Here is a 27,759-nt window from a genome sequence, read left to right on the forward strand (position 1 = left end):
TCACATTTAAATATCTGTGCTGATATGCAAATAATGGCTCTTATATGAATATGAAAGGCACTGAAGTTTAGAGAATGAGAACGAAAAACCTAGCTTTTGCTCTATAGAGGCACAATTTTCATAGACTTTCTATAAATGTGTGTCTACATTTGCTAATTGTACTCTCCAGCATGTTTATATCATATTGATGTCATCTACTATATGGTTTTTGCTATAGTGGGAAGTTTGTGGGATTAGGGGAGTAAGGAGATTTGACAATGTGTCTGATACTATATAATGCATTTTATGCCAATAGTAGCATGTGCATTAAGAATATACCACATCAGGAATTCAGAAAGTATTCATTATTTGAGATGATAACCCCATGATTAATTTTTTATATTGGTGCTTATTTCATATTTTAGACCATCTCTCTCATTTTCTACTCCTCTGTATGTGGACCTCCCTGCCCCACCCCCCAGGAAAGGAGGGAGAAGCATTTCTTTGTCTTATTGCTACAGCTAAAGTTGATCATTAAAATGGCACCCTATTTCTTACATTGCCTTTTAGAAAAATGACACTGATTGGTATGAAAATCAGATAATTGTAGGAACTATTCCCACTACATAAAGGCTACTTAACTTCCTGGACCTTAGTTTCCCCCTTTATGAAAGGCGAAGGCTTGACAAGATGGTCTCTAAGGTTTCTTCTGTATCCAGCATTCTATGGTTTATTAATGGTATAGTATACAATGACCTGTACTATCAGGGAAGAATGTGATGATCTAAAACTGGCCAGGGTATCTTTATACAGGGATGTGTGTGTGTGTGTGTGTGTGTGTGTGTGTGTGTGTGTGTGAATTACTCTAATCCCATCGAACATGTTGAAAAAAACATGTTGGGATGGAGAATATGAGAGTGGACAGAAGACTCACTCTTTAATCTTCCTTCCAGAAGGCTCATTTCTAGTCCCCTTGAATTCAGGTAAATCAAGAAGATAAATCAACTCAAAGTGTTATAATTATTTTTCAAAAATCACTCTTCTCAAAATTAAAGTTTTTATGTTACTAGTAGTGGTGGTGCTGGTGTTGACATTGCTATTACTTTTTTTCCTGATAAAAGTATTTTATTTTTTTCCAGTTACATGTAAAGATAGTTTTCAGAATTTGTTTATATAAGATTTCCAATTGCAAATTTTTGGCCCTCCCTCCCCCCTCATATATATATGTGTGTGTGTGTGTGTGTGTGTGTATAACATTAAACATATTTCTGCATTAGTCATGTTATAAGAGAAGAATCAGAGAAATAGGGAAAAACCTCAAAATAGAAAAAACAACAGCCCCCAAAACAAAAGAAATAGTATTGTTCAATCAGCATCTATACTCCACAGTTTTTTTTTTCTGGATTTGGAGATCCCCTTCCATCATGAGTCCCCTGGAATTCTCCTGTACCATTGCATTGGTGAGAAGAATCTAGTCCATCACAGTTGATCAACACACAATGTTGATGATACTGTATACAATGTTCTTCTGGTTCTGCTCATCTCACTCATCATCAGTTCATGCAAGTCCTTCCAGGTTTCTCTGAACTCCTCCTGCTCATCATTTCTTACAGATATTGCTATTACTTTTGACAATTTTTGCGAGTGTACTAGATGCTTTGTGCAACTGTGGTTTGACTTTGTGGTATCCCACTTAAGAGTTAACAAATAATTTAGAGAATGAAGCAGGCAATAAAAAGGAGAAAACAACTCTATTATGCAGCTTGGCCCAAAGTATTCAAATCCTGGTGTGCTTTCCTTCTAGTACTTACTCCTTCACCCCCTGTAGTTTCTCTGGAATATAATATGATATGATATGATATGATATGATATGATATGATATGATATGATATAACATAATATAATGACAAAGGAACTTACATATTGAATAATAATAATAATAATTAATATATTTTGCACAAATGTGACAAATGGTGGATGAATTAGGCCCATAATTTAAAGGATATCTGAGTAGGTTATCTTTAGAAATCTGAAGTTGTTTTAATAGCCTCATTTATCTCCTTGACATAAAAGCCCACCTTTTTTAATACCACTATTATTCTGGAGCAGCTAGGAAGCACAGTGGATAGAGCTCTGGGCCTGCAGTCAGGAAGATCTGAATTCAAATCTGACCTCAGACACTTACTATCTTTTGACCCTAGACAAGTCTCCTAACCATGTTTGCCTCACTTTCCTTATCTATAAAATGAGCTGGAAAAGGAAATGGCAAACCACTCCAGTATATCTACTGAGAAAACCCCAAATGGGTTCACCAAGAGTCTGACACTACTGAAATGACTGAACAATAACAACAAATTATTCTGTGGTATTGCATAGTTAAATCATACAATAGCATAGCCTCTGAAGAATTGCAGTTAAGGATCACTGGGATGGTAAAAATAAAGTGCATAGCAGCATAAGCAAGTTGCAACACATTACAAAAGAGGAAATAAACTGAAAAAGTTGTGTAAAGAATATTACCAGAGAATGTATAATTGGGGAAAAAAGAAATGCCCTGGTTACATAGTAAGAACAAAGGATAAGTGATATACCAAAAGAAATAGAGATACGATCACGTGACAAAATGTTACATATGAATGTGAAAGGAAGAAGTAAAATCTCACTTGAAAAGCAAAAGGTTGTTCCTGGCAGAAAAATTGTTTTCTTTAAATCATCTTTCAATACTTATCTCTGTAATAAGCTTTTTCAGTAAATATTGATAACAAAATGTATGTGATAAAACAAAATTACAGAATGCAATTTTTAAATTAATTATAACATGTGGGAGAAGTCAGCTATCACTTTCAATAGGAAGCTTCCTTGACATTATGAGATTATTGACAAAACAGAATATTTAAGATTTGAGGAATTTGTATGACAGATAGTTCCCTATCTCTGTCCTATATGGGATGCCAATTCTATATCTGAATTAAAAAAAATATATGATGGAAGACTTTTGTGGTCATTTGAAGCCACAAGGACATTAATTTTTCCAAAACCCAAATCTTTGGAACTGTGTGAATAGTTTAAGTGATGGTTCAGTTTTCTTGAATGATGACCATTGGAGGCTTATAGAGAAAAGCTGGAGCCATGATTGTCTCCATTGCTCCTTGAGACTGTGTCTTGATTCACCTTAAGGGTTCAATCTATTAGAGGCACTACCTCGTAGACCCTAGTAGGTTTGCCAATAATCAGTCAGAAACTTAAGGCAATAAAGACATAGTGCTTGCAGCATAGTGTATGCAACATTCTCTACTCTCAGTACCCCATTCCCCTACCCACCTCCACACAATCAGAAGGAAATGAGGGGAATGCATCTCACCATCCTGTTTCCAGGGCCAATATTGGTCATTACAGTAGTACCTGAATTGTTATATTGCCTTTTAGATGAATGGTACTGATTGAGTGACAGTTAAAATGACTCTAAGAACTCTCCCACATGGAGATATTCAAATCAGATGGCATTTCATAGAAGAGCACCTTTGCAGGGTGAGTTTGATTTAGATGACCTCCAAGGTCCCTTCAAACTCTTGAGTTTTTGTGAGTATAAATTTGCTTCACTCATTTTTCATCTCCTCCTCCTCCCCATTTTCCTCTCTTGTTCCCCTCCCCTTTGACCTCTCATGTTCTTTTCCCTAGAAGCATTGCCAGGCATAACTATATTTGTTAGAGACTATGGATGTTACCTATGGAACCAATAGAAAAGGGAAAGGAGAGAACCCTCTCACTCTCAACTGGACAGATTTCTTATTGATAAAATGCTCATTTCCAAGGGGATTGCAACTACTTCACCTTTAAGACTATGAATAAGGGGACAGCTAGGTGGTGCAGTGGATAAAGCACCAGCCCTGGATTCAGGAGGACCTGAGTTCAAATCTGGCCTCAGACACTTGATACTTACTAGCTGTGTGACCCTGGGCAAGTCACTTAACCCTCATTGCCCCGCAAAAAAAAAAAAGAAAGACTAGGAATATATTGCCTTAGCCACGCAAATACAGTCAGATAATAGGAATGCAAAGATTCTCATGCTCTTGATCCCTTCCCATGAGCTGATTTAGGTTCACATCTCCATAATCACAGCTTACATTGAAATATACATATGTATATATATATATATATTTTCAACTGAGTTTGACAGCATATGCAATAGACTCTCACCTCTTCAGTGAAGGGTGGGAGGTACATTTTCTCACCTCTTCTTTAGGAATAAATAGATCACTGTTTGCAAAGCACTGTGCACCCATTATCTCATTTGCAAGGTAAGTCTATTAGGTAGGTGCTGTTATTAACTTCATTTTATAGAAAAGGATACTGAGCCTTAGAATGCTTTATTCACTTGCTAATCATACAGCTAATAAGGATCTGGAACTGAATTTGAATCTAAGTCTTCTTGTTTCCAAGTCCCTAACTTCAGTCACTATATCATGCTACCTCTCTATAAATCTATTGGTGTATAGATTTGAAAGTTACCTTATCATTCTTAACTTCAGCCCTCATGTCCTAACTTTAATTGGGAGAGTGGGGAGGAAAGAAAGAATGAAGGAAGGAAGAAAGGAAGGAAATAAAGGATTCATTAAATGTATACTATGTGTCATGCACTGTGCTAAATACTTTGTAAATATTTCATTTGGTCCTCACAATCATGGGAGGTAGGTGCTATGATTATTTTCATTTGAGAGTTGTTAAAACTGAGGCAGACAGAGGATAGACAGGCAGACAGACTTGCCCAGGGTCACATAGCTAGTAAGTCTCAGAAGTCAGATTTAAACTCAGGTTTTCCTCATTTCAGTCTAGGCTCTCTCTCCACTAGTCTACCTAGTTAAGTGAGATAAAGATGGAAATAGCTACAAAATCATTGATAAGAATAGCTAAATGCGTCTTGCTTTTTTAAAACTCCTTGACTGACTCATGGCAAGGATAAAACAATCATTCCCGACCTTTGCTGGGTTAAACCATCCTGTCTTTCATTCTCCACCTATATTTTCACAGCTGCTTCCCTCTGTTCACAAGCAGCCACTTTTCTCCTTGTGCCAGAAATATAGCATGAATTCTATCTACTTGTTTTTGCACAGCCAATAGGCCATAGTTTACAAACCTTGGGGCTAAGCTACTCTCTAGAGTGGCTATGGATATTGTTGAAGAAATCTTGTATTATTCTAAATGTACAAGATGAAAATAACCACATCCCATGTTTATGGGGAAAAAATAACCCCTGCATCCCATGTATATGAATCAAGATATCTATCCAAATGAGGTTTTGGTTTTGCTTCTAGTTCACCGTAGACTCATATATGTATTCACATATTGTGTTTCTATGGTGCCCTCCTCACAATAGAGAATTGTATTCAATGATCCTCTGAGTGACATTTCTATTTTGCTTCATATTTTCCTGTATACATACTTTCATTTGATTATTAAAATAACTCTAAGGTCTATAGTGATACTTCTAAGATTTTATATCCTAGACAAGAAATTAAATTTCTTTTTGTACCACAGTTCACCTTGAAAAAATATATTTTTTGTAGCCTACCTCTCCTACAACTCCTAACAAGCCAGTAGTGCCATTGGAGTGGGCATCGGGAGTGATGCCGAAGCCTGACCCTACTATTATTAACAAGCACATAAGGAAGTTAGTTGAGGTAAGTTCCTGAGTAACAAAACACACAGTGCATTCAAATTCCTTTGACTCCTCCAAGCTTTCTGTCAGTTTTTAGATAGGAGTAATTTATGGCAAGAAACTTCCTCAGAACAGGCATCAATTTTCTAGATGCCAAGTCATTCATGACTTCAAAGAGGGGGCTTTCAGACCTTGAATACTACCTTTCTTTCATAGTCTCTTTTCATTTGTGCTTCACCCATTCATTCTCCTTTGCTCATGGCTTCTTTCTACTTCCTCTTTTGAATACCATCTTTGATGTCCAAGTCACTGTCACTGGCCACTAGGTGAGAATTCTAGGGTTGTTTTGGGGCTAAGTACAATTTTTGAAAAATCTTCAATAAAGAACACATTCTATAGAAATTTCACTGATCAACTTATCTGAATCAGAAAATGGTTGCCAAGTCTCGTGATTCCCACAGGTCAAACAAATTATTCGAAGGCAGGGAATGCTGGCTTTTCCTTTTGAAAAAGACTTTGTCTTACATCCTTGTGCTTAACACAATGCCATATACACAGGGTATGTTTAATGTTTATTGAATTGAACAGATTATGCTATTTATATTTAGGGCTTGCTGCACACAAATGCCATTTGCAAGGAGAGAGAACTTTTAATGCAAGACAAGGTTATATACATGTTTACTGTGGTCTGCTGATGCCACATTGTTTTCTAACAGCAATGACAGCAACAGTGAAATGTTGTTGGAAATAGAAACCATATGATGATGAAGCACTCGGTTTAATTGATTGTTATATAGCCTGGAATGATAGGTTGTCTTTGGGATAGAGGATAGTTTCAAAACATATTTTATTTAAAATTACAGAGAAGCCTCTGAATATCGCACAATCCAAAAAAATGGCATTGGAAGAAAAAGCTCACTCAATGTGAATATGGGAAGAAAAAAGATTTTTGAGGGTTCAAGGAGAGTATTTTTGATGAGGCATGCCATTGAGAGGGAAATCAAATGGGCTCATGGACACAAAATATTTGATGACAAATACAAAGATTTCACCCTAGATAATATCCTCCTACCTTTAGTGTGTAAAAGATACAAATGTCAAGCTAATTGCAAGCACTTGAAATTATATGCTGAATTATTTTAGTATTGGAACTTGAAGAGCTAAATGGGGTGACCTGTGATATCCCTGGTCTCCAAGGACAAACCAGACAAATATATAGAGGCATATAGATAGTAGAACAAATGATCAATTTAGTTAGTTTCCAAAAGTACATTTTGAAACTCTCCCAGTTTGGGAGGTGAGCCTACCTCTCAGTTAGGTTTCCTGTTGCCATTGGGTTGGCATTGGTAAAAACACATGTTTTACTTTGCAGTCTGTTTTTAGAAACTATGATCATGACCATGATGGGTATATCTCCCAAGAGGACTTCGAAAGTATTGCCGCCAACTTTCCCTTCTTGGATTCCTTCTGTGTGTTGGACAAAGACCAGTGAGTTGCTTTCTTTTAAAAAAAATAACTCTGCCCTTCTTCTTCTCCCTTCTCAAACATTTTAGAGACCAGAACAGATTATTTCATCCCTAGTTCATGTATTTGCAGCTTTTTACAGAATACCTTAATAAGAAGACTCAAGCTTGTATATATTGTTTACCACTGGTACTTATGAATCAAGTCTCATCTAAATTGTACTGTGTGTTTTTGGTGTGAGTGTTACATTCATGTTTTGTTATCAAGATGTAAAATGGTCAGTTTTTATATTATCTGGGTTCAGGACTTCCCCTTTATTTTCTTCCTGATGAATTCAACTATTTCAGTGGTCTCACAACTTTTATCAGAAGAGTATGGAGTATGGAGTATGGAGGTGAAATTCAGATAGGCCAAAGTGGGAGCAATGGTAAAGGATAAATTATAATCACAATCACCAAATATGTAATATTTGGGGCTAATCTGTAGAACAGGTTCTATCTGCCCTCCATAATCATAGATGGCTAAGAAATAGTGGCTGACTTTCTCATGAAGAAAAGGGAATTAGCTTCATTTTCAAGTGGTTCTTGAGAAATAAAAGAACTCTAAAGATTCTATGGGGTTAGAGAGCCATTTCTATTGGAGAAATATCCAGTATATATAATAATACAACCCCCTCAACAATTTTCTTAATGTAAAAAATTTCAAAACCATAATTTGGAATTTGGTGAGCAGCTAGGTGACATAGTAGATAGAGTGCTGGCCTTGGAGTTAGGAAGACCTATGTTCAAATCTAACCTCAGACACTAACTAGTGGTGTGACCCAGAGCAAGTTACTTAACCCTATTTGCTTCAGTTTCCTCATCTATAAAATGAGCTGGAGAAGTAAATGGCAAACTACTCCAGTATCTTTGTCAAGAAAATCCCAAATGGAGTTACGGAGCCAAAAAAGACTACAATTTAAAATTTATTTGACATATCAAGGAAAGTCTTGACTTTTTATCACAAGTGTATCTTAACCAAACCTCTGATTCATCATTTGATATTTGGAGTATAGAATAACACATTTGATAGATGGAAGCATTAAATATTAAAAGGAATGGTAAAGAAAAATACTTCATAGGGTATGACTTCTTGGTTCATTAAGTACTTCAAAGAACATACATGTTTGGTTCATTATCTACTTTCAAATGAAGTGGAAATCACTTTCTATACTTCTTCCTTCCCTGGATGAAATGGTGAATATCCCATCAGGCATGAAAAAATTCCCACCATCATAGCTGCCAGAGAAGAGAGTTGGCATAGCAATGCCCTTGACCTGAGAGTGAAAGTGGAATACTTAATGGTCTGCCAAATCCTCATCACTTCTGTCCCTTACCTTCCTCACATACTGCTTAAAGTGGTACCTTAAGTGCAATTATATGCCTTTTCCCCATTATCCAGTGGGATTCCCCAGTTGGAATCTCAAACTCCAGTATTTTGGATGAAACAGTACCAGAACACATCACTGAAAGTGACAGCTTCCTCCAGAGGGATTCAATCTAATCCTGAAAGATAGGACACAATTTTCAGAGCCACCGAACCCACCTTGAAAACACATGTGAAGGTTTCTAGTGGAATAGCTTCTGCCAAAAGACTGCAGAAAGTCAGAATCTTTCTGGTGAAATGGAGTCATACTGCTTCTTTAGAATTCCAGGTTGAAAGCCCAAACAGATATCATTAACCCTATGTTCACTCAGTTCCCATAGAGAACCAAGTTTATTATGTATGTTAGCATGCATATTAGTTTCAAAAATAATTTTGTTCTCATGAACATAATTCAAATGGCAGACTACTTTTCAATTTTAAGAGGCTAGAAACAACAATGAATTGTCAGGATAATTTAAACATATTAAGGTTAAATATATTAAAGTTTATAAAAAGACTTGTTTACATATATCCTTAAAATCAGAAATCAACTAACTGAATTCTGAGCTTAATTGGGTATTATTATTTAATATTATATATAATATATGTGCATGTATATAGATACATACCTAAACATAAGTCAAATTATAGTAATAAGCTTAAATTTTAATAGGAATAAAAGACAACAGCATATTTTTACATCATCATACTAATTCAACTTAATTCCACAAATATTTATTAAGTATCTCCTTTGTGCAAAGTACCAGATTCTACAGATACTCATCAGAGCTCAAAAATACATTTGAGAGTTATTTTTACATAAGTTAACGGTAAAATAATGATAATAGAGGAATTCTCCAAGGAGAAATGACATAGAAAAACAAGAAAAGAGGCCCGAAACTAAGTCACTCACACATGGGATAGGATGAGGAAATAGAATAGGAATTATATACAGGATGGTCCAAGAGATAGAGGCAAAACGAGGATAGTTTAGTATCATAGAAGTCACATGAGAGAGATTCAAGAACTTGTAGGTTAATGAATGGGATTGAATGCTGAGAAGTGAAAAAGAATGAGGACTCATATAAGACCACGGGTTTGATGAGTAAGAGGTCATTCGTGACCTCTAATGCCTGTTTTGGCTGAATTGTGTGGTGGTTAGAAGTCAGACTGAGAGGGATTTACTGGTGTCAGTTGATGAGGAAATAAAGATAGTAGTATATTAACCTTTGAATGATTTGATAGGGAAAGGAAGAAGAGATAAACTGGCAGCTACCCAGGGGGTGTTGTGAGGTTCAAATAGGAAAACAGATGTAAAAAGGACTTTGACCATCCTAAAACATTAGATAATTCTATTATCATGATCATCATCATTAGCAGCAGCAGCAGCAGCAATTTCCTGTCATCAGGCCTCTAGTCTGATGATGATTTCATTTCATTCTTGAGGTCTTCTATTATACTTTCCCTTTTAGAACAATACATGGGGTAGGTTGGTATTACAACTGGACTTTTGGGGGGAAACAAAATGTATATTGTGTTATATATACTTATATATATTAAGTTTTATCTTCATAATTAAAACTTTCTCAAGTCTAGCCATGAAAAAGCCTCCAATAAAAATCAAGCCTTGATTTGTAGTGTTTGCCAGTTTCCGAGGTCTAAATGCTCACACTGAAAATTTAACAACTGGGTTTTCAAACTGGTTAGAGCTGACTAGGAAGCTCGCTGGTACAGTGGCTAGAGCATTGGGTCCAGAGTCAAATCCAACTTCAGACACATACTAGGCATATGGATCTAGGTGAGTCATTTAACCTCTACTTGCTTTATTGTTTTCAACTGTAAAATTAGCATAATAATAATAGCACCTACCTCCTAGGATTGTTGCAAGGTTCAAATGAGATAATATTTGTAAAGCACTTAATAGAGTGCCTAGGACACTGTAGGTGGTTAACTTGTTTCTTGCTTTCCAGCATACCCCAGTTGTGTGATCAGAAGCCACATGGAAAGGGGTTGAGCAGTAATCACTTGGTGGGGAATGGAGGCAGGAATGAATTTTCCTTTGGGAAATTTGTCAGTGAAAGGAAGAAGAGAAAAGTAAAAGAATGAAGGGAAGATGTTCAATTCTTTGTTCTAAAAGTAGAGGAGAATTGATCATATTTTTAAGCAGATAGATCAGAGTCAGTAGAGAGGGAGAAATTTAAGATGAATCAAGGATAGGATTGACTGAGCAAGGTTTCTGAAGGAGATGTAAATGCATGAAATCAAAAGGACAGGCAGGTTGATTATTCCTGAATAGGAGAACAGACAGCTGGAAAGGAGAAGGGGAAGAAAAATAGGAATATATTAAGGAAGATGTGGCTAGAGAGATACCCTGTATCAGAGAAGAGGGAGATGAGGCAGTTTATTCTAGCTAACCTTGTTCTTAGTAAACTGTGGGCAAATTTGGCTGCTAAGAGGAGAGCAAGGGAGACACTAGGCCTTGGGAATTAAATGAGGAAAGTATAAATGGCTTGGAACAATATTTGGGACCTGTGCAGGTGAAGCAACAGTAAGTTAATAATGAATAAAGTTTTCAAGGAGTAGTAAGGTACCAGGTAAAGTAAGATTGGATAAATGTGAAATGAATTCATCAGCTCTCTCTGTGTTCTTCATAGTTCCCACTACTCTGAGCCCTCAAATGCTGTGGTTAAACACAGGGAAATTAAGCTGTGGGAACCTAGGAACCCTACACAGGTGGTACAGCTATTCAGAACCTGGAAGTGGGTTTTTCATTTGTGGGACATATGTGTAATCACATTTACCATTTTACCTTCATATAAAGTGACATGCATGGATACCTTCTCATATCTATGTGAGTTATTGCCTTCTTTCAGGTTTTTTTCAGGAGAGTTATCCAGCTCCCAACTGCTCTCAAATCACCAGCAGCATGAATGGAAATAGCTATAACACCAGAGCAGAACAAAGGTGAAGGCTTAAATTGCTAATATTATATTAATAGGAACCCTTCCTTCTCTAATTCTTTTAACAGGGATGGCCTAATTAGTAAAGATGAAATGATGGCTTATTTCCTGAGAGCTAAATCCCAACTCCAGTGTAAAATGGGACCAGGATTTGTCCATAATTTTCAAGAGGTGACCTATCTCAAGCCAACCTTCTGTGAACATTGTGCAGGATTTGTAAGTTTTTAAATTTTTTGTTTTGTTCTGTTTTCCCATTTATGTATATATTTCTGTCTCCCTATCTATTCCTCACTTCTCTCTCTGTCTCTGTCTCTTTCTTTGTCTCTGTCTTGGTAATTTGCTTTGCAGTCTAGGGAATTTAGGGGAAACAGGAAAATATTGTTTTAAAATATTTTGAAATAGGTATTTAAAATTTTAAAATTTAAGTAATTAGACTTGGCAAGGATGTAATTCACAAATAACTAAGTGACCCAAACAATATCATACGGTTTAAATGTGTTCTTTTGAAATATGTAGCTGACAAAGGCAGGCAAGGCGGGGGCAATCTGCCTACAGAAGCATAATGGTTTGCCCATAAATCTTGATTTTGGAGACATGCATCAGCCAAACAAATAAACCAACATTGCTGTTTTTTATAGATTAAATAAAAATAATCAGGCATTTGTGTTATCTACTTTGTGTAGTCACATACTGCCAGTCTTTTAGAAATCAACTTAATTCAATGCAAAGATCACTAGTTTAAAGTTGCTTCCAAATTTAAAAATGAAAAATTTCTTATTTGAGGCAAATAGTAAAACTTAATGAACACAGTATGTACTTTGTCATCCTTGTATTTTGAAAATTCTTAGTGGACTAATAGGCTGATGAGAAAATGAAATAAAACTTGGTTTCTCCATATGTTTTGGGGGGTGATAATGGGGTTTTAATCTTGTGATGCCATTGGTCTAGAGATTTTCTATTGTAGAAACTCCCTCCACTGATAATGAGGAACTCATCTGTAAAAGTCTTAGAGAGTTGCCTTAGCTACTGAAAGATTTTGAAATGACATTCACAGTCACACAGTCAGTAGCAAAACAGTCACATACAGAAGCAAAACTAGAACTCAGTCCTTCCTGACTCTAAAGCCACCTATCTCTTCAACATAACACATTATCTTTCTGCCTCCTTATTATCTTCAAAATAAGTAAAAATATGTTTTTATAGATTCAAAGACAAGGGAGCCCCACTGGCTCATTATTGGTTAATGGGAGAATATTCCATGCAAAGAGAAAAATGGGAAAGAAGTGATAGTGATGTTGGAAATAAAGTCCATCTTGTAGAATAAATGAATAAATCATTCACCGAATGTTAAATCTTAAAGGGTCCAAGTCTTTCATAGATTAGGCAACTGAGGCCATGAAAAGTGGCCTCACTTAGTAAAGTTTAATGAAGGACAATAGCCTACAAAGTGCGTGCTGCAGTATTATCCTATAGTTCCGTCAGAAAGGAAATTGATGCATAGGGCTCTGTAGTTCTGGTTTCTATATGAAAACCTTTATTATTTCAAAAGGTTTTGTTTCTTCTACCAGTTTTACTCAATGTCACAAGGATATGTGAATATAGGTTTGTTTCTTCATTCATTTACTGTCTGGGGGAATTCTAGTGTCTGGCACACAATAGGCATTAAATAAATGTTTATTGATTAAAGTCACTTCACCTCTCTGGGCTTTGACTTTCTCATATATATAATACAGGAGTTTAACTAAATGATCTCTATGGTTTCCTCTGGTTTTAAATTCAGTATGGGTCTATAACACAAGTCTTGTGACTGACTGCCAGTCTCATGAATTTTCTACCTCATCGTGTTGCCAACAATAGCTTTAGCACATTGGGCTTTGTCCATAATTGCATACAAATAGGGATATCATTATATTAGTAAAACCATTTTTGAGTTTAATAATAGGTATCATTATGCCCATTTAATATAAAAAGAAATTGGTGCCTCAGTAAGTTATTTGCCCTTATATGCACAGCAAATATAAGGCAAAGATGGGAATAAAAAGACACATTTCTTTCTGAATCCTCAGTGCTACTTCGAATATGTGACATTCCTTTTCCTACATATTAAAGAGTATATACTAATAAGTGAAAAAGGCACTATCATAGATTTAATAAAATTAAATTGAACAAACAGTAATTAATTCCTTATATGTGCCAATGGGACAGCTAGGTGGTACAGTGGATATAGTGCCAGGCCTGGAATCAAATAAACTCATCTTCTTTAGTTCAAATCTGGCCTCAGACACTTATTAGCTGTGTGACCCTAGGCAAGTCATTTAATCCTGCTTGCCTCAATTTCCCCATCTGTAAAATGGACTGGAGAAGGAAATGACAAACAACTTCAGTGTCTTTGCCAAGAAAAGTACAATTGGGGTCATGACTGAAAAACTACTGAACAACAACATCATGTGCCAAACAAGATGCAGGGCTCTAAGGATACAAATACAAAAATGAGACAGTCCTTGCACTCAAGGAGCTTATATTCTGATTTGGAGCTGGGGAACAAAATCTAGATAGAAAAATAATATAAAATAAATGAAAAGTAATAAAGTATTAATTAAGGAAAATAGCCTGCGAAGCACATGCTGTTACATTATCCTATAGTTCAGTCAGAAAGCAAATTGATGCCTAGGGCTCTGTAGTGCTGGTTTCTATAAATAATAGCTAGCATTTATACAGCATTTTAAAGTTTGTAAACAGCTTTACAAATATCTCATTCCAACCTCGTGGAAACCTTCAGAGATAGGTACTGTTATTATCCCCATTTTACAGATGAAGAAAGGGAGGCACCCAGAGGTTAAGTGACTTGCCCAGAGTCTCACAGCTAATAAGTATCAGGAGTTGGATTTAAACCCAAGTCTTCCTGACTCTAGGTCAAATACTCTATCTATGTATCTCCTTCTGACTCCCATCCTAATGTTCTTTCCTCAGCCCTTTAAATCATTCAAGCCAATATTTCAGAATAGGAGGGAGTGTGGTAGGGAGCAAAAGGTGTTGACCTGCACTGCTGACTTTGGAATCCTGGGACCTGAATGGGAATGTCAATTTGACAACTTACTTCCTCTGTGACCTTGAACAAACAGGGCAGTTAGGCACTCTGGACCTTAATTTTGACATCAGAAAAATGAGTTGCATTCGATGACACCAAATCTACGATTTTGTGATTGGTTAATAGACTCCTTTTTGGCTGAATGATATGGATGGGCAAATAGACACACACAACCCAAATTCACTAGACTACTATTTATGTATTTCAATTAATCAGCACTACCTCGACCTAAGGTACTGATGAAAAATAGACCCCTCCGCACCAAATCAGTGCTGAATATACCAAATGATTAAATTTTAGTGATAAATGCAAAAAGAAGAAAAGGGAGCAGTAGCTTCACATCTACAAAATGAGGAGGTTGGATTAGATTATCTCTGGAGTCACTTCTAGCTATACATACTAGAACACTAGGATCCTCTTTTCCTCTAGAATCCCTCTTTCATGCTATGAAGAAAGGGGGAAGAGCCCCTATTCATTCTGTTCTTGATAGGAGGGGAAATAGAAATTCCCCGGGCTCTCAGCAGCCGGTCACCAGGGTTGAGATGGGATGGTGCTGACTGTCAACAGAATGCCAAGCACAAAGTGGCTCAAGTTGGTGTTAAATATAGAATAATGCTTTCCAAGTAGGCTCTATATTTAGAAAGTCACAAGTCTTGAGCATGGGTTTGCCTTGATGCTGTTACAGGCAAGTGCCTTTTTTTTGACCCTAAGCCTGAAAATGAAGGTCATCGGGTAATGAAAATGAATTGGGTAATGAAAATAAACAGCAGTGTACATCTTGCTAAGGAGGTCCTAATTTGGCAAAATTAGGAAGTGAGACTGATTCAGGATAGTTTGATAGGAATAGCACTGAACTTTGAGTCAAGAGACCCATGTTCTGGATGTGACTCTGTGATCATTTAGCTGGACAACTTGCCCTGTCTCTCTGGGCTTCACTCTCTTCACTTATGAAAAGAGAGGACTGAGCTATATGGAGTCCAAATCACCTTTCAGCTTTAACACCCAATAATTTGACAAGACTGATTTCCTCTCATTTTAAAAAGTGCTGAAAAGGCTTTCATGGGCTGAAGGAGTGAATTTCTAATGATGGAATAATGATGGTGGTGGGTAAGATCATTTTGGGAAGACGATTTCCTAACACGGTACAAATTATATTGTTAAAATAATTGGTTAAAATTATCTTTGGGGCTAAAATGATTGGAAGTGTCAACTAAATTATATACTACAAGGCATCATATGTTATGTGATTTTCCTTATGAATAAAATGGCCATGCTGGAACCAAAGAAAAAGGAAATTTAAAAATTCTTATGACAATATTAAAGAGGTAGAGACCTGTTTTAATTGTCCATAGGGTTAGCCTGTTTAGAAATAAGCACTTGGTAGACAAGTGTTGAACTGATAGAGTCATTGGACACCTACTATGTACAAACATTAATGTAAATCCTCTGGAGTAGGGGAAGGATTAGAAACCTCCAAGGCACATTCCTTGACTTTTTATGGCATCTAGGGTAGTTGGTGAGAGAGATGTATACATATAAGATTTAAATCCAGAAGAAAACTTGGAGGTAATGTAGATCAATACCTTGGTTTAAAACATGAAGAAACTGAGGCCCAGAGAAGAGACTCACCATGTCCTAGGATATGGAAGAAGTAAAAGAGTTGGGGTTCATACTCAGCTCATTTAATTTGAAACCTGGGGTGCAGTTCTTAACCTTTTTTAGTTTCAGGTCCCCCCTTTATAATCTTAAGAAGCACCGAGGGACTTTTGTTTATATGGGTTATATCAATCAACAAATTTTAAACTATTTATTCATTTAAAGATAATGATAACACATCATATGAAAGCATAAGAATTATTTTATGAAAAATAACTAATTATTTTTATAAAAAATAATTATATTTTCCAAAACAGAAAAAAAAAAACCAGTGAGAAGAGTGGCATTGCTTTACATATTTTCACAAATCTTTTTAATGCCTGACTTAATAGAAGACAGCTGGGTTCTCATATATGCTTTGTCATTGTCTATTGCAAAATGTTGTCGTTTTGACTGAAATATATGAAGAAAAGGCAGTTAGATGGTGCAGTGGTTAGAGTTCTGGGCCTGGAGTTATGGGAAACCTGAGTTCAAATCTGGCTTCAGTAACTCTGGGCAAGTCACTTAACCCAGTCTGCCTCCATTTCCTCATCTGTCAAATGAGCTGGAGAAGGAAATGGCAAACTAGGACAGAATCTTTGCCCCAAAACCCCCACATGGGGTCATGAAAAGTCAGACATGACTGAATAACAACAATATGAAGAAAATTCAGCCTCATACAGATATGTAGTTGGAAAAGTGAGGAGGTATTTTAATAGGCAACTAGCATATTAATATTATAAAAATAGTCTTCTCTGTGTGAACCTCCAGAAAAAAGTCTGGGGAAGTCCAAGGCTCCATGGATCACACTTTGAGAATTGTTGCACTACACCACGCTTCCCTCTTCTATTCTCAGCTTCCTCTTTCTCTGAATCCTTCTCTTTTGCTCACTCTTTTCTTCCTGTGATGCCCAAGGGCCTTCTTCTCTCCTTATAACTACCCCCAAACCCCTATTTAAACAGGGACATGTGATAAATTACATCTTCCCAGAATCTTTAAGTTCAATGACCTCGAAGCCTATCTGGTCCAATTTGTACCTGAAGGTGAATCTTCTGTACTGTTCCTCAACATTTTGAAAAAGGTCATCTAGCCTCTGCTTGAAAGACTTCAAGGAAGTGCAGGTAGATGGCACAATGGATAGCACATGAGCCCCAGAGTGAGGAGGATCTGCGTTCAAATTTGACCTCAGACATTTACTGGTTGTGTGACCAGCTGTGTTAAGTGAAAGTCATTTAACCCCATTTGCTCCCACTCAACCCCCCCTTCCTTCAAGGAAGACAGTCCATTCTATGCACATTTCTGCTGTTTTAATTGTTATTTTACCACATATGATAGAGTCTGGGCCCTTCTTGTGAGTTCTTATTGTATTATTATGCATCTTAACATTTCTATGATAGAGAGCACTGAGGTGTAATGGCTAGAGAGCTGACCTTGGTAGTACAGAAATCCTAGGTTCAAGTCTTGCACAGACTGGCTACGTGACCTTGGGTAAATCACTTGTCTTCTCTCTCAGTGGCTGTATCGACTCTCTTAAGTATAAATTTCAGAAGAATTACTAAACTGCATTGGTAGAGGGAATAACTCATTGGAAGCCACTTATACTGGAAGCCTCTACCATGTTGCTCCCTTCTCCCAGTGGTGAGTTCCTTTCAGGGACCTTTATTTTGAGGACTGGCCCCAAGTAGGGTATGCTTCCTTTCCCTCCCTACTAAGCTTCTGTCTCCTTAGACTTCATCACTGTACTGCCTTCTTACTTGACACTTCCTTCACATAAGGGGTCTTCTCACTTTGCTGGATCCCTTCTCCCATTGGTGAGTTCCCTCTGGGCCCAAGAGGACATTGCTTCATTCCTCTTCCTGTGCTGCTCGACTCTCTCTGCTCTTTGCCATCAGGTTATCTTCTCCCCGCCCCCCCTCCAGTGTACTATCTCCTCTTCCCATTTGTTATATCAGTTATACCATTATCATGCTGCCAAAATAAATCTACCACAATGGAGGAATTACAGAGGTAGAAACCTAGGTTTTATGATTAAACACAGGTTCAAATTAACAAACTAACCCTGAATCCTGATTGAAGTTTCTGAAAAGCTTTAATAGAGAAAATTATATCAGAGAGACAAAAAAAAAAAAGAAATTCTTTTACATATGGCAATATCACATTTCTTTTTAGGCTATGAAAGTTAACAAAGACAGTTTCATAATTCCATGGTTATTTCAAGGTCATAAAAGTTGAATAAACTTTTTAAAACAGGATCATAATCTCATACATCCCTTAAGGAAACAAAACTAGTTAAACAGACTCTATAGGTAAACTAAGTTAGGTTCCTGATTAAACTATATTTAGAAAATTCACAGTGGGTCAACTGAGAGAGATTTAGATACAGACAGAGTCAGCATCACTAGAGTCCTTTCCTTAAGTAAGGTAAGTCAAATTATTTTGGAAAGCCTTGGGTCCCTTTTTTGGCCTTTTTTTCTGAAGAATGTTTGAGGCTTTATGTTAATTTTTACATACCAGTAGGACCGGTTTCAGTCAGTTCACTCTCCTAACTAGGAGAAATGGCCCTGACCTCCCTTCTCCAAATAATAAAATTAAAAAGAGGAAATTTTTAAAAATCAAAATTTTTCATAACCCCAATCAAACTTTACACCTTTTTATGTGTTGTCAGAATTAGAGTCAATGGGCATTTGTCAAATTATTGTTATGTGTTCACTGGGGATTGCAAAGAAAGACTTAAGACAGTCTTCTCAAGGAGTACATAGTGTACTGAGAGAAAACAATACATAAAAGAAGCTGAAGGAAGTGGGGGAAAGGTTTACCCAGCTGGATGAAGCCCTGTAGCTGGGGTGGGAAATGATCTGGAGAGGTGAGAGTTTCAGAGTTGATTTCATCTTTCAGAATGAGGAGGAGTTTCTGAAGATAATGAAATCCAGGAAAGTAGCCATGTGGTGAATTATAAAGTAACTTCCCTGGACAGATTCCTTAAATGGTAGCAGATATGAGAAGAGCTCTTTGATATTTACCTTCCACCCTCTCCAATCACAGGGAGGGGAGCAGGCCTGAAAAAGAGTAAATTTCTGAGGTGATTTCATCTTGCAGAATGATGAGTTTCTGGAGATGAGGAAATCCAGGAAAGCAGACTGGTAGGAAAGCATATTCCATGAGAGCAAGGAATGCTTTTTTTTTTTTTACTTGCATGCATATTCCCAGGGCTTACCACAATACCTGACACAAAGTAAGTATTTAATAAATGCTTGCTGCCTGACCACATAGATGAAATCACAGATTTTTTTTTTAAAGATGAAAGGCACGGGGCAGCTAGATGGCGCAGTGGATAGAGCACCGGCCCTGGAATCAGGAGTACCTGAGTTCAAATCCGGCCTCAGACACTTAATACTTACTAGCTGTGTGACCCTGGGCAAGTCGCTTAACCCCAATTGCCTCACTAAAAAAAAAAAAAAAGATGAAAGGCAGAGAAATAAAACTGGCACATCAATTTCTTGGGTAGCTTTGAACACTATCATAGCCTAGAGAAAACAGCCTTACTTGTCAGTCTTTTCCTGAAAGGGTACTCTTCACCACAATTAAGAAGTAGAATAAAAAAATACCAGCCTCTTTCTGCCTAGTTCCCAGGAAACTGGTCAGGTGGTCATCACAAGTCCCATAAATTTGCTGCACTTTTCATGGTCTGTGATTCATATTGAATTCCCCTTGCAGGCCTAAAATTTCCCCCTACCCTTTGAATTAGATTTTATTTAATAGAATGTGGAATATCCTTGAGAGAGGGGTTTGTTTAATTCTTTGTTTTTTGTATCCTTAGTATCTAGCACAGAGCCTGGTACATAAGAGATGTTTAAGAAATGGTTGTTGGTTATTTGATTGATTGATTACTCATCAATCATCATCATGATTGGGGAGAGGAAGGCTTATATTTGGAAGCCACCAAGCATTATAACATAAGGATTGGTGACTGTTATTTTTTTGCAAGTGAATATGTAGTTAAGTCTTCCCTGATGGATAGAGACTTGATTCTTCTCCTTTCTCAGGTGTCAGACAAGAAGCCAAGCCATCTGAGGCCTGAGCCAAAGTTGATGTTTAAAATCCATTCCAGGAATAGAAAGCCAGTGAACAACTGTAGACAATGCATGCAGTAGCTACTAAAACAAATAAACAAATCCCTGATAATTGGTGAAGTTATAGAAGTGACTCATTTATTCTTCTTGCCCTGAGCTATGTATGCAGTTGAACTCAGTTCCTAAAATCCTAGAGACACAACTCAGCAGCTAAAAATAGGGCAGTCTGTGTTCTTCCCACTGCTTTGTATCTCTGTGAATTCTCAATCCAATAGAAAGGCTGTTGACAAGGGCAGTGATAAACAAAACTCATTTAGTTTACATTAACAAACCTTTAGCTGCATCTTCCTTTGGCTCTTTTTTCCACCATGGGGAGGGGTGGAGGGGGAGCGATATACCTGGCATTTTATCATAGAAGACAAATATGAAATGAAATAAGAGTCCATGGCAAATTGCCACTCTCAAAAAATTGTACCAACAATTCAGTGTGATATAAAGCTGCTATTTTTCCTAATGAACCTTTCCTAGGGCATAGCTCTGTATGTCACACTATTTTAGGAAGGACATTGACAAACTGCTAAGAAATTTATTACCCAGAAATAAGCAGGAAAGTTAGGATCCAGGAGATGATACCTGAGGAATATTGGCTGCAGGAACTGTGGATATTAAGCCTGAAGAGAGGAAGAGTCACCTATATGAAAGTCTGTTGTGACTTGTTCTGCTCTGCTTAAGAGGGTCAAAGCAGAAGCAAAGGGTGAACACTGCAGAGAGGCAGAAAGAAAGTTTTCTCTTTTTTTGTTGTTGTTTTGTTGCTGGGCAATGAGGGTTAAGTGACTTGCCCAGGGTCACACAGCTAGTAAGTGTTAAGTGTCTGAGGTCAGATTTGAACTCAGGTCCTCCTGAATCCAGGGCCAGTGCTTTATCCATTGTGCTACCTAACTGCCCTGAAAAAAGAGCTTTCTAACAATGAAGGCTATCACAAAGTGAGACGGGCCACCTTAAGAAGTAACAGTCTCTGCAATAGAATCTGAGAGAAAGACATTCCAAGTATAGCAGATGGTCTTAACACAGGTACTGAAATAGAAAAGGACAAGGTATGTACAAAGACATGCTGGAGGAGATAGAGTTAGTAGTTTGTCTGAAAAGATTTGGGGATTTTAGTAAATAATAAGCCCAGAGCTGGTAAATGTTTAAGAATCAAGAATTTGTTTTTGTTTGGTTGTTTTTCAGTTACATCTTGATTCTTTGTGACCCCATTTGGGGTTTTCTTGGCAAAGATACTGGAGTGGTTTGCCATTTCCTTCTCCAGCTCATTTGACAAATGAGGAAACTGAGGCAAACAAGGTTACGTGACTTGCCCAGGGTCAAACAGCTAGTAAGTGTCTGAGGTCAGATTTGAACTCAGGAAGATGAGTCTTTCTGACTCCCAGCCTGGCATTCATTCTATCCACTCTGCCAGCTAGTTGCCCTGAGCTTTACATACCAGGCTTAATAATTGATATTATTTAGGCAATGGAAACACCCTGAAGGTCCTTGAGCAATGGAGTGATGTGCTCAGAAGTGAGCCTTAGGAAAATTTGAGCATTTAAGGAAAGAACTGTCCAGTGGAAAGAATGTTGGACCTGGAGTCAGAGTATTTAGGTTTGAATCCCAGCTATTCTACTTACTTCCTGCAGGACCTTGGGCCAATCAATTACATTTTCTGGACCTCAGTTTCCTGATTTTTGAAGTGAAAGCATTGAAGTCTATTACTTTTTTGGGGGGTCGGCAATGAGGGTTAAGTGACTTTCCCAGGGTCACACAGCTAGTAAACGTCAAGTGTCTGAGGCTGGATTTGAACTCAAGTCCTCCTGAATCCAGGGCTGGTACTTTATTCACTGCACCACCTAGCTGTCCCCGAACTCTATTACTTTTAAGTTTTCTTCCATCCCTAGATTTATGGACTTCTACCAAAGTCTAGAGCACCACATAACAGTGCCTGTTCTTCACTTTACTTAATATTTATTGATTAGAATATAATAAAGGAGATTCTCGAACAGGTGAAATTTGGACTAGATGACCTCTAAATTCCCTTCCAATTCAGATAATCTGTGATCATAGGATTTATATTTGGGATTTTGACACAAGATGAAATCTTTAAAAACTAGAATAAATGTTTGTTTTACCTTTCAAAAGTGACTTTTGAATCCTACTAAAGGTATAAACAGGGCATGCAGTCTCCTGGTCCCTATTGTTTTCACTGTGGTGTTGTAAATAAGGATGCACACAGAATAAAAGTTTATTTTAATTAGATTGGCACATGTTTTTTTCAATTTCTATTTGCTAGTAATCCTTCCCAGAGTTAGAAGGAAGGAGAAAATAATTTTTGGTACTATTAGGTAAAATTTAGTTGACTATAATGCTTTCTCATTTTTCTTGGAAATGACATTACCAGATCAATGGAGTGTCTCCAGGTAAGTGAGATCCTTTCAAACAACTGGCTTTTGGCCACATGAGGTTTAGACCAAGTGTATTCTGGAGCCAGTTCTGACCTAGGGAGAACCTGATTTTAAAATGTTTTTTTTTTTCTTTTTAAAAATATGTATTTCTGGGGGTGGCTAGGTGGCGCAGTGGATAAAGCACTGGCCCTGAATTCAGGAGTACCTGAGTTCAAATCTGGCCTCAGACACTTGACACTTACTAGCTATGTGACCCTGGGCAAGTCACTTAACCCCCATTGCCCCGCAAAACAAAAAACAAAAACAAAACAAAACAAAACGAAAAAATATGTATTTCTTTCAAATATTTTTTTTCTTTTTAAATTTCCATTTCCAGATTCTCTGCCTCCCTTTTACCCCTGCCCTTCTCACTGAGAAGGCAAACAATATAAGTTATACATGTGAAATCATGCAAAATATTTCCATATTAGCCATATTGAAAAAAAAATCAAGAAAATGATACTTCAATTTGTACTCATGAGTCCTTTGGAATTGTCTTAGATCATTGTATTGATCAGAGTAGCCAGGTCTTTCACAGTTGATCATTTTTACGACATTGCCCTTACTGGATACAATGATCTCCTAGTTCTTCTCACTTCAATTTGCATCAGTTCATATAGGTCTTGCCATGATTTTTTTTCCAAAACCACTTTTCCAATAATTTCTTATAGCACAATAGTATTCCATCACAATCATAGGCTCCAACTTGTTTAGCCATTCTCCAGTTGATGAGCATCCCCTCAATTTCTAATTTACTACCACAAAAAAGCTGCTATATTTCTGTACACATACATTCTGCACATATGGAAATACAAAGGTACATATAAATATGCAAAGATATATGAGAAAAAGCTCCTTTTGGGTGGCATGGACCTAAAGACAAATAATAGAAGGTAGTGTGTATTAAGTGGGAAGTGAATAATATAGGCATTAAGTATTATAAAAGTTCAGAGGGAAGCACTATTACTGAGGCTTCACAGAGAAGGTAAGACTAACATGGACACTATAAAGTTGTGGAAGCTAAGGTTTCCCAATAGTTAAGCAATCAAAAGCTATGAACAAATAAGTTTCAAAAGAAGAATTGCAAACTATCAAAAACCATATGAAAATATATGCTCTGTGGCAAAGCATTGGAAATTGAGGGGCTGCCCACCAATTGGGAAATGGCTGAACAAGGTGTCATATATGAATGTAATGGAATACTATTGTGCTATAAGAAATGATGAGCAGACAGATTTCAGTAAAACCTGGAAAGACTTACATGAACTTATGTTGAGTGAAGTGAGGAGAACCAGAAGCACACTGTACATGGTAACAGCAACATTATGCAATGATCAACTGTGCTACACTTCGCTCTTCTCAGCAATACAATGATCCAAGACAATTCCAAAAGATTCACGATGCAAAATGCTCTCCACATCCAGAGAAAGAACTATAGAGTCTGAATGCAGATCAAAGCATATAATTTTTACTTCATCTGTTGTCTTTTTGCTTCTTTCATGTGGTTTTCTCCTTTTGTTCTGATTTTTCTTTCACAACAGGACTAATGTGGAAATATGTTTAACATGATTATACTATATAAGCTATATTAGATTGCTTGCTATCTTGAGGATAGGGAAGGGAAGGAGAAAAATTTGGAACTCAAAATCTTACAAAAACGAATGTTGAAAACTATCTTTACATGTAATTGGAAAAAAATTTCTTCATCATCTGTGAAATGAGTGAGTTGGATTAGATGACGGTTAAGGTTTCTTTTGGGCAGCTAGTTTAGCTAACTTAGGCACAGTGAATAGAGTGCTTGGCCTAAAGTCACAAAAACTCAACTTCCTGAGTTCAAATTTGGCCTCAGACACTTTCTATATGACTCTGGGCAAGTCACTTAACTCTGTTCGCCTCAGTTTTCTTATCTGTAAAATGAGCTAGAGAAGGAAATGGCAAAGCACTCCAGTATCTTTGCCAAGAACACCCTATATGGGGGCACCAAGAGTTGGATATGACTGAAATGATTCAACAACAACAACAACAACAACATATTTCGTCTATCTCTAGGTTAATGAGTATGACGAAAGGAGGTTTTGTTTTGTTTTGTTTTTGTTTCCCTCCGTGTTACTTTCCTCTAGACAAAAGACTAGTATGATTGTCTGGGGCGTTATAGTGAGGTGGGGTGAGGTAGGAATGGGTTGGTTCTTGAACAAGAGCCAGGAGGCAAAAAACCTGCAGACCTCACTACTTTGCCCAGAATTAACAACAGATACAGTTTTCCTTCCAAGTTCAATTTTCCATTGTGGTTGCTACTCACATAGTTGCAGAAAATACAAAAGAGGAGCTAGTTTTATCCCCACAGCTAGAATGGAATGGGAGGGGAGTGAGTGCTCTCCCTACAGGAAGGGTGTGAAAACAGCTACATACATCCTGTTTGTGCTTCGAAGCTCCTGGTACTTCCTCCTGGGTGACCTTGTTTCCGTTCCAGCTTTCCTTTCTGGTTCCCTGACTTTATTTTGTCTTTTCATTGCAGCTCTGGGGCATAATCAAGCAAGGATACAAATGTAAAGGTAAGTAAAAAAGTGGATGGATATTCTTTTCTAGGTAGTCCAGCAAGTTGTTGTTGTTGTTCCTGTTGTTTTCAACTGCCAATAAGGGGCAGCTATGTAGTGCAATGGATAGAGCACCAGCCCTGTATTCAGGAGGACCTGAGTTCAAATCCAGACTCAGACACTTAACACTTACTAACTGTGGGACCCTGGGCAAGTCACTTAACCCCAATTGCCTCACCAAAAAAAAAAAAAAAAAGAAGATATGAGTTAAAATCTGACCTTAAACTGCCAATAAAATTGCAAGACTGCTGTGTTTTGGCAGGAGTATAATTTATTTGGCCAAACTAAAATGCTCTGGCATTGAGGTTGAGCATTTTGGCCATTAGTGCCTAGAGCCCTGTTGGTGCCAGGTACCAGAGAGGTACAGACTATCATGGGAAAAGCCATAAGTTGAATGTTCCAGGAGGGTTCAGTTTGATGCCAAGGGGTGAATAAAGAAAAATTTGTCAGTCACTTATTATGTGCCAAGCACTGTGCTGAGGACTGGTGATGCAAATACAAAAGCAAAGATAAATTCTGCTCTCAAAGAATTTACTTCCTAATAGGAAGGAACAGCACTGATAGGATGGTGGTGGCTCTGGAGGAGAACTTTTCCCTTTAAAGTTCCTCAGAAAGTAAGTGCAGGGGAGCATATTGACCCATGCCATCTGGGAATAATGACAAAGTTGATTTGATCAACTGAAATGAAGAGGGTGGGATGCACATAAAAGTCATTTGCAGAGGCTGTGGAAGAGATGGCAAGAGAATAAGTTGTTAAGCGAAACCCTGCTGGAAATTTGCTCTGCTAGTGGACTGGGAGAGGCAATCACTAATCAGGACATAGAGGTCTTTGGAGGGACAGAGATAGAAGAATTGAATGCTCCAGGGCATGATTTCTGATGTGGGCAGTAAGGTAGTTGTTAAGGTTAGAGAGTATAAGTTATAGATGAGTTGCTGATCTACATCCTTGGAAACACTTTCCACAATGGAATTCCCCCTACAAGGATGAAATCATAGGTCTAGACTAAAATAGACTAATTTTTGCATTTATATGGTAGTCTAAGGTTTGCAAAGCATTATACATACATTATCCTGTTGGATCTGAATGACAGCCTTGCATGTAATACAATCATTATCTCCATTATACAGATGAGAGGTTAAGTAACTTTCCCATTATAATATATCTTATAAATATCTGAGTCTTATTAACACATCTCTGCACCACAAGCCCAATCCTTCTTCCATCACTACTACAATATTCTGCTTCTCAGTAAGCTATCTCCACAGGCCACATAAACTGAACATCCATCTCTAAGTTTTCCTTGACTGATTATCATCAAAAGGATTTTATGTTTGTGTCTAAGTGTACTGTGTAAGTGGGGCAGAAAAACATATGACATCCAATACTGTTTAAAGGAAAAAGCTATTCTTATCTATTTGTTTTATAAATGAGGTTAATTGATTTGCCAAGGGTCATAGATAGGTGCCTAAAGCTGGATTTGAACTCGTCTTCCGGACTCTAGTTGCAATTCTCTATCCACTGGGCAACCTAGCTGCCTCACAGGTTTTGGTACAGGTTATGTACCATATACTAAATACATGGGGGCATTAACATTAACTTGAGAGGCATAAGAAGAAAGTACACATACACATGCATACACATGCACATGCCATATTTACTTTGGGCAAGCTAGTCATTGGGAGCAGGTTACATATGTTTTCAGTGGAGTGCTAACCCAGGCACTAGGTTTATTGAATCAATTAGTACCCTAGTGGCAGCTAGGTGGCACAGTAGAGAGAGTGCTGGGCTTGGAATCAGGAAGACTTCTTGAGTTCAAATCTGGCCTGAGACATTTCCTAGCTGTGTGACCCTGGCCAAGTCACTTAACCGTGATAGCCTCAGTTTCCTCATATGTAAAATGAGCTAGAGAAGGAAATGGCAAACTCTTTCAGTATCTTTGCCAAGAAAAGGGTCATGAAGAGTCAGACATGATTGAAAAACAAAAATACCTGTGGTCTGAAAGAATTGAATTAATGCACTTCCATTTTTACTGAAGCAGTATATAATTTGGTTTCTGGGGCTAATGCACAGAACAGGAAGATAATTTTACTGTTTCTACCTTATTACAAAGGATGTTCAGTTAATCAATCAATAATTATTTTAAGAGCCTCTCTCTCTAGTAGGAAAAAAACTAGGAGGTCTTGTAAGATGCATAGACAGCTGAGATCCAGTCCTTGTCCTGGAAGAGCCTACAGCTAAACATAGAAACACAAACATATACATAAAATAAACACATGTTGTTATTATTATAATTATTCTTGTTAATAGTTATTCAGGAGAAGATGGGAGCTGTATAAAACACCTCTTTCTTACTATACTAATTCTGGGTTAGTCTCAGACATAATGCTCTTAAATGTGTGGTGAGCTTATGGTAATCAAGGATATTAAAAAC

At 37.4% G+C, this 27,759-nt stretch overlaps 1 protein-coding gene across 6 annotated transcripts in view; it reads left to right on the forward strand.

Moving 5' to 3' along the window:
- RASGRP3 (RAS guanyl releasing protein 3) overlaps positions 1–27,759 on the forward strand; it is a 123,070-nt gene that overhangs the window by 83,508 nt on the left and 11,803 nt on the right. For all 6 annotated transcript variants that reach the window (XM_043988132.1, XM_043988129.1, XM_043988134.1 and 3 more), the window contains 4 exons: positions 5,544–5,657; positions 7,008–7,123; positions 11,532–11,679; positions 25,249–25,285. In XM_043988132.1, the coding sequence (XP_043844067.1) occupies positions 5,544–5,657; positions 7,008–7,123; positions 11,532–11,679; positions 25,249–25,285 (415 nt within the window). The remainder of the gene's footprint in view (positions 1–5,543; positions 5,658–7,007; positions 7,124–11,531; positions 11,680–25,248; positions 25,286–27,759) is intronic.

This window comes from Dromiciops gliroides, chromosome 2 (genome assembly GCF_019393635.1).
Source record: "Dromiciops gliroides isolate mDroGli1 chromosome 2, mDroGli1.pri, whole genome shotgun sequence".
Lineage (NCBI taxonomy): Eukaryota > Metazoa > Chordata > Mammalia > Microbiotheria > Microbiotheriidae > Dromiciops > Dromiciops gliroides.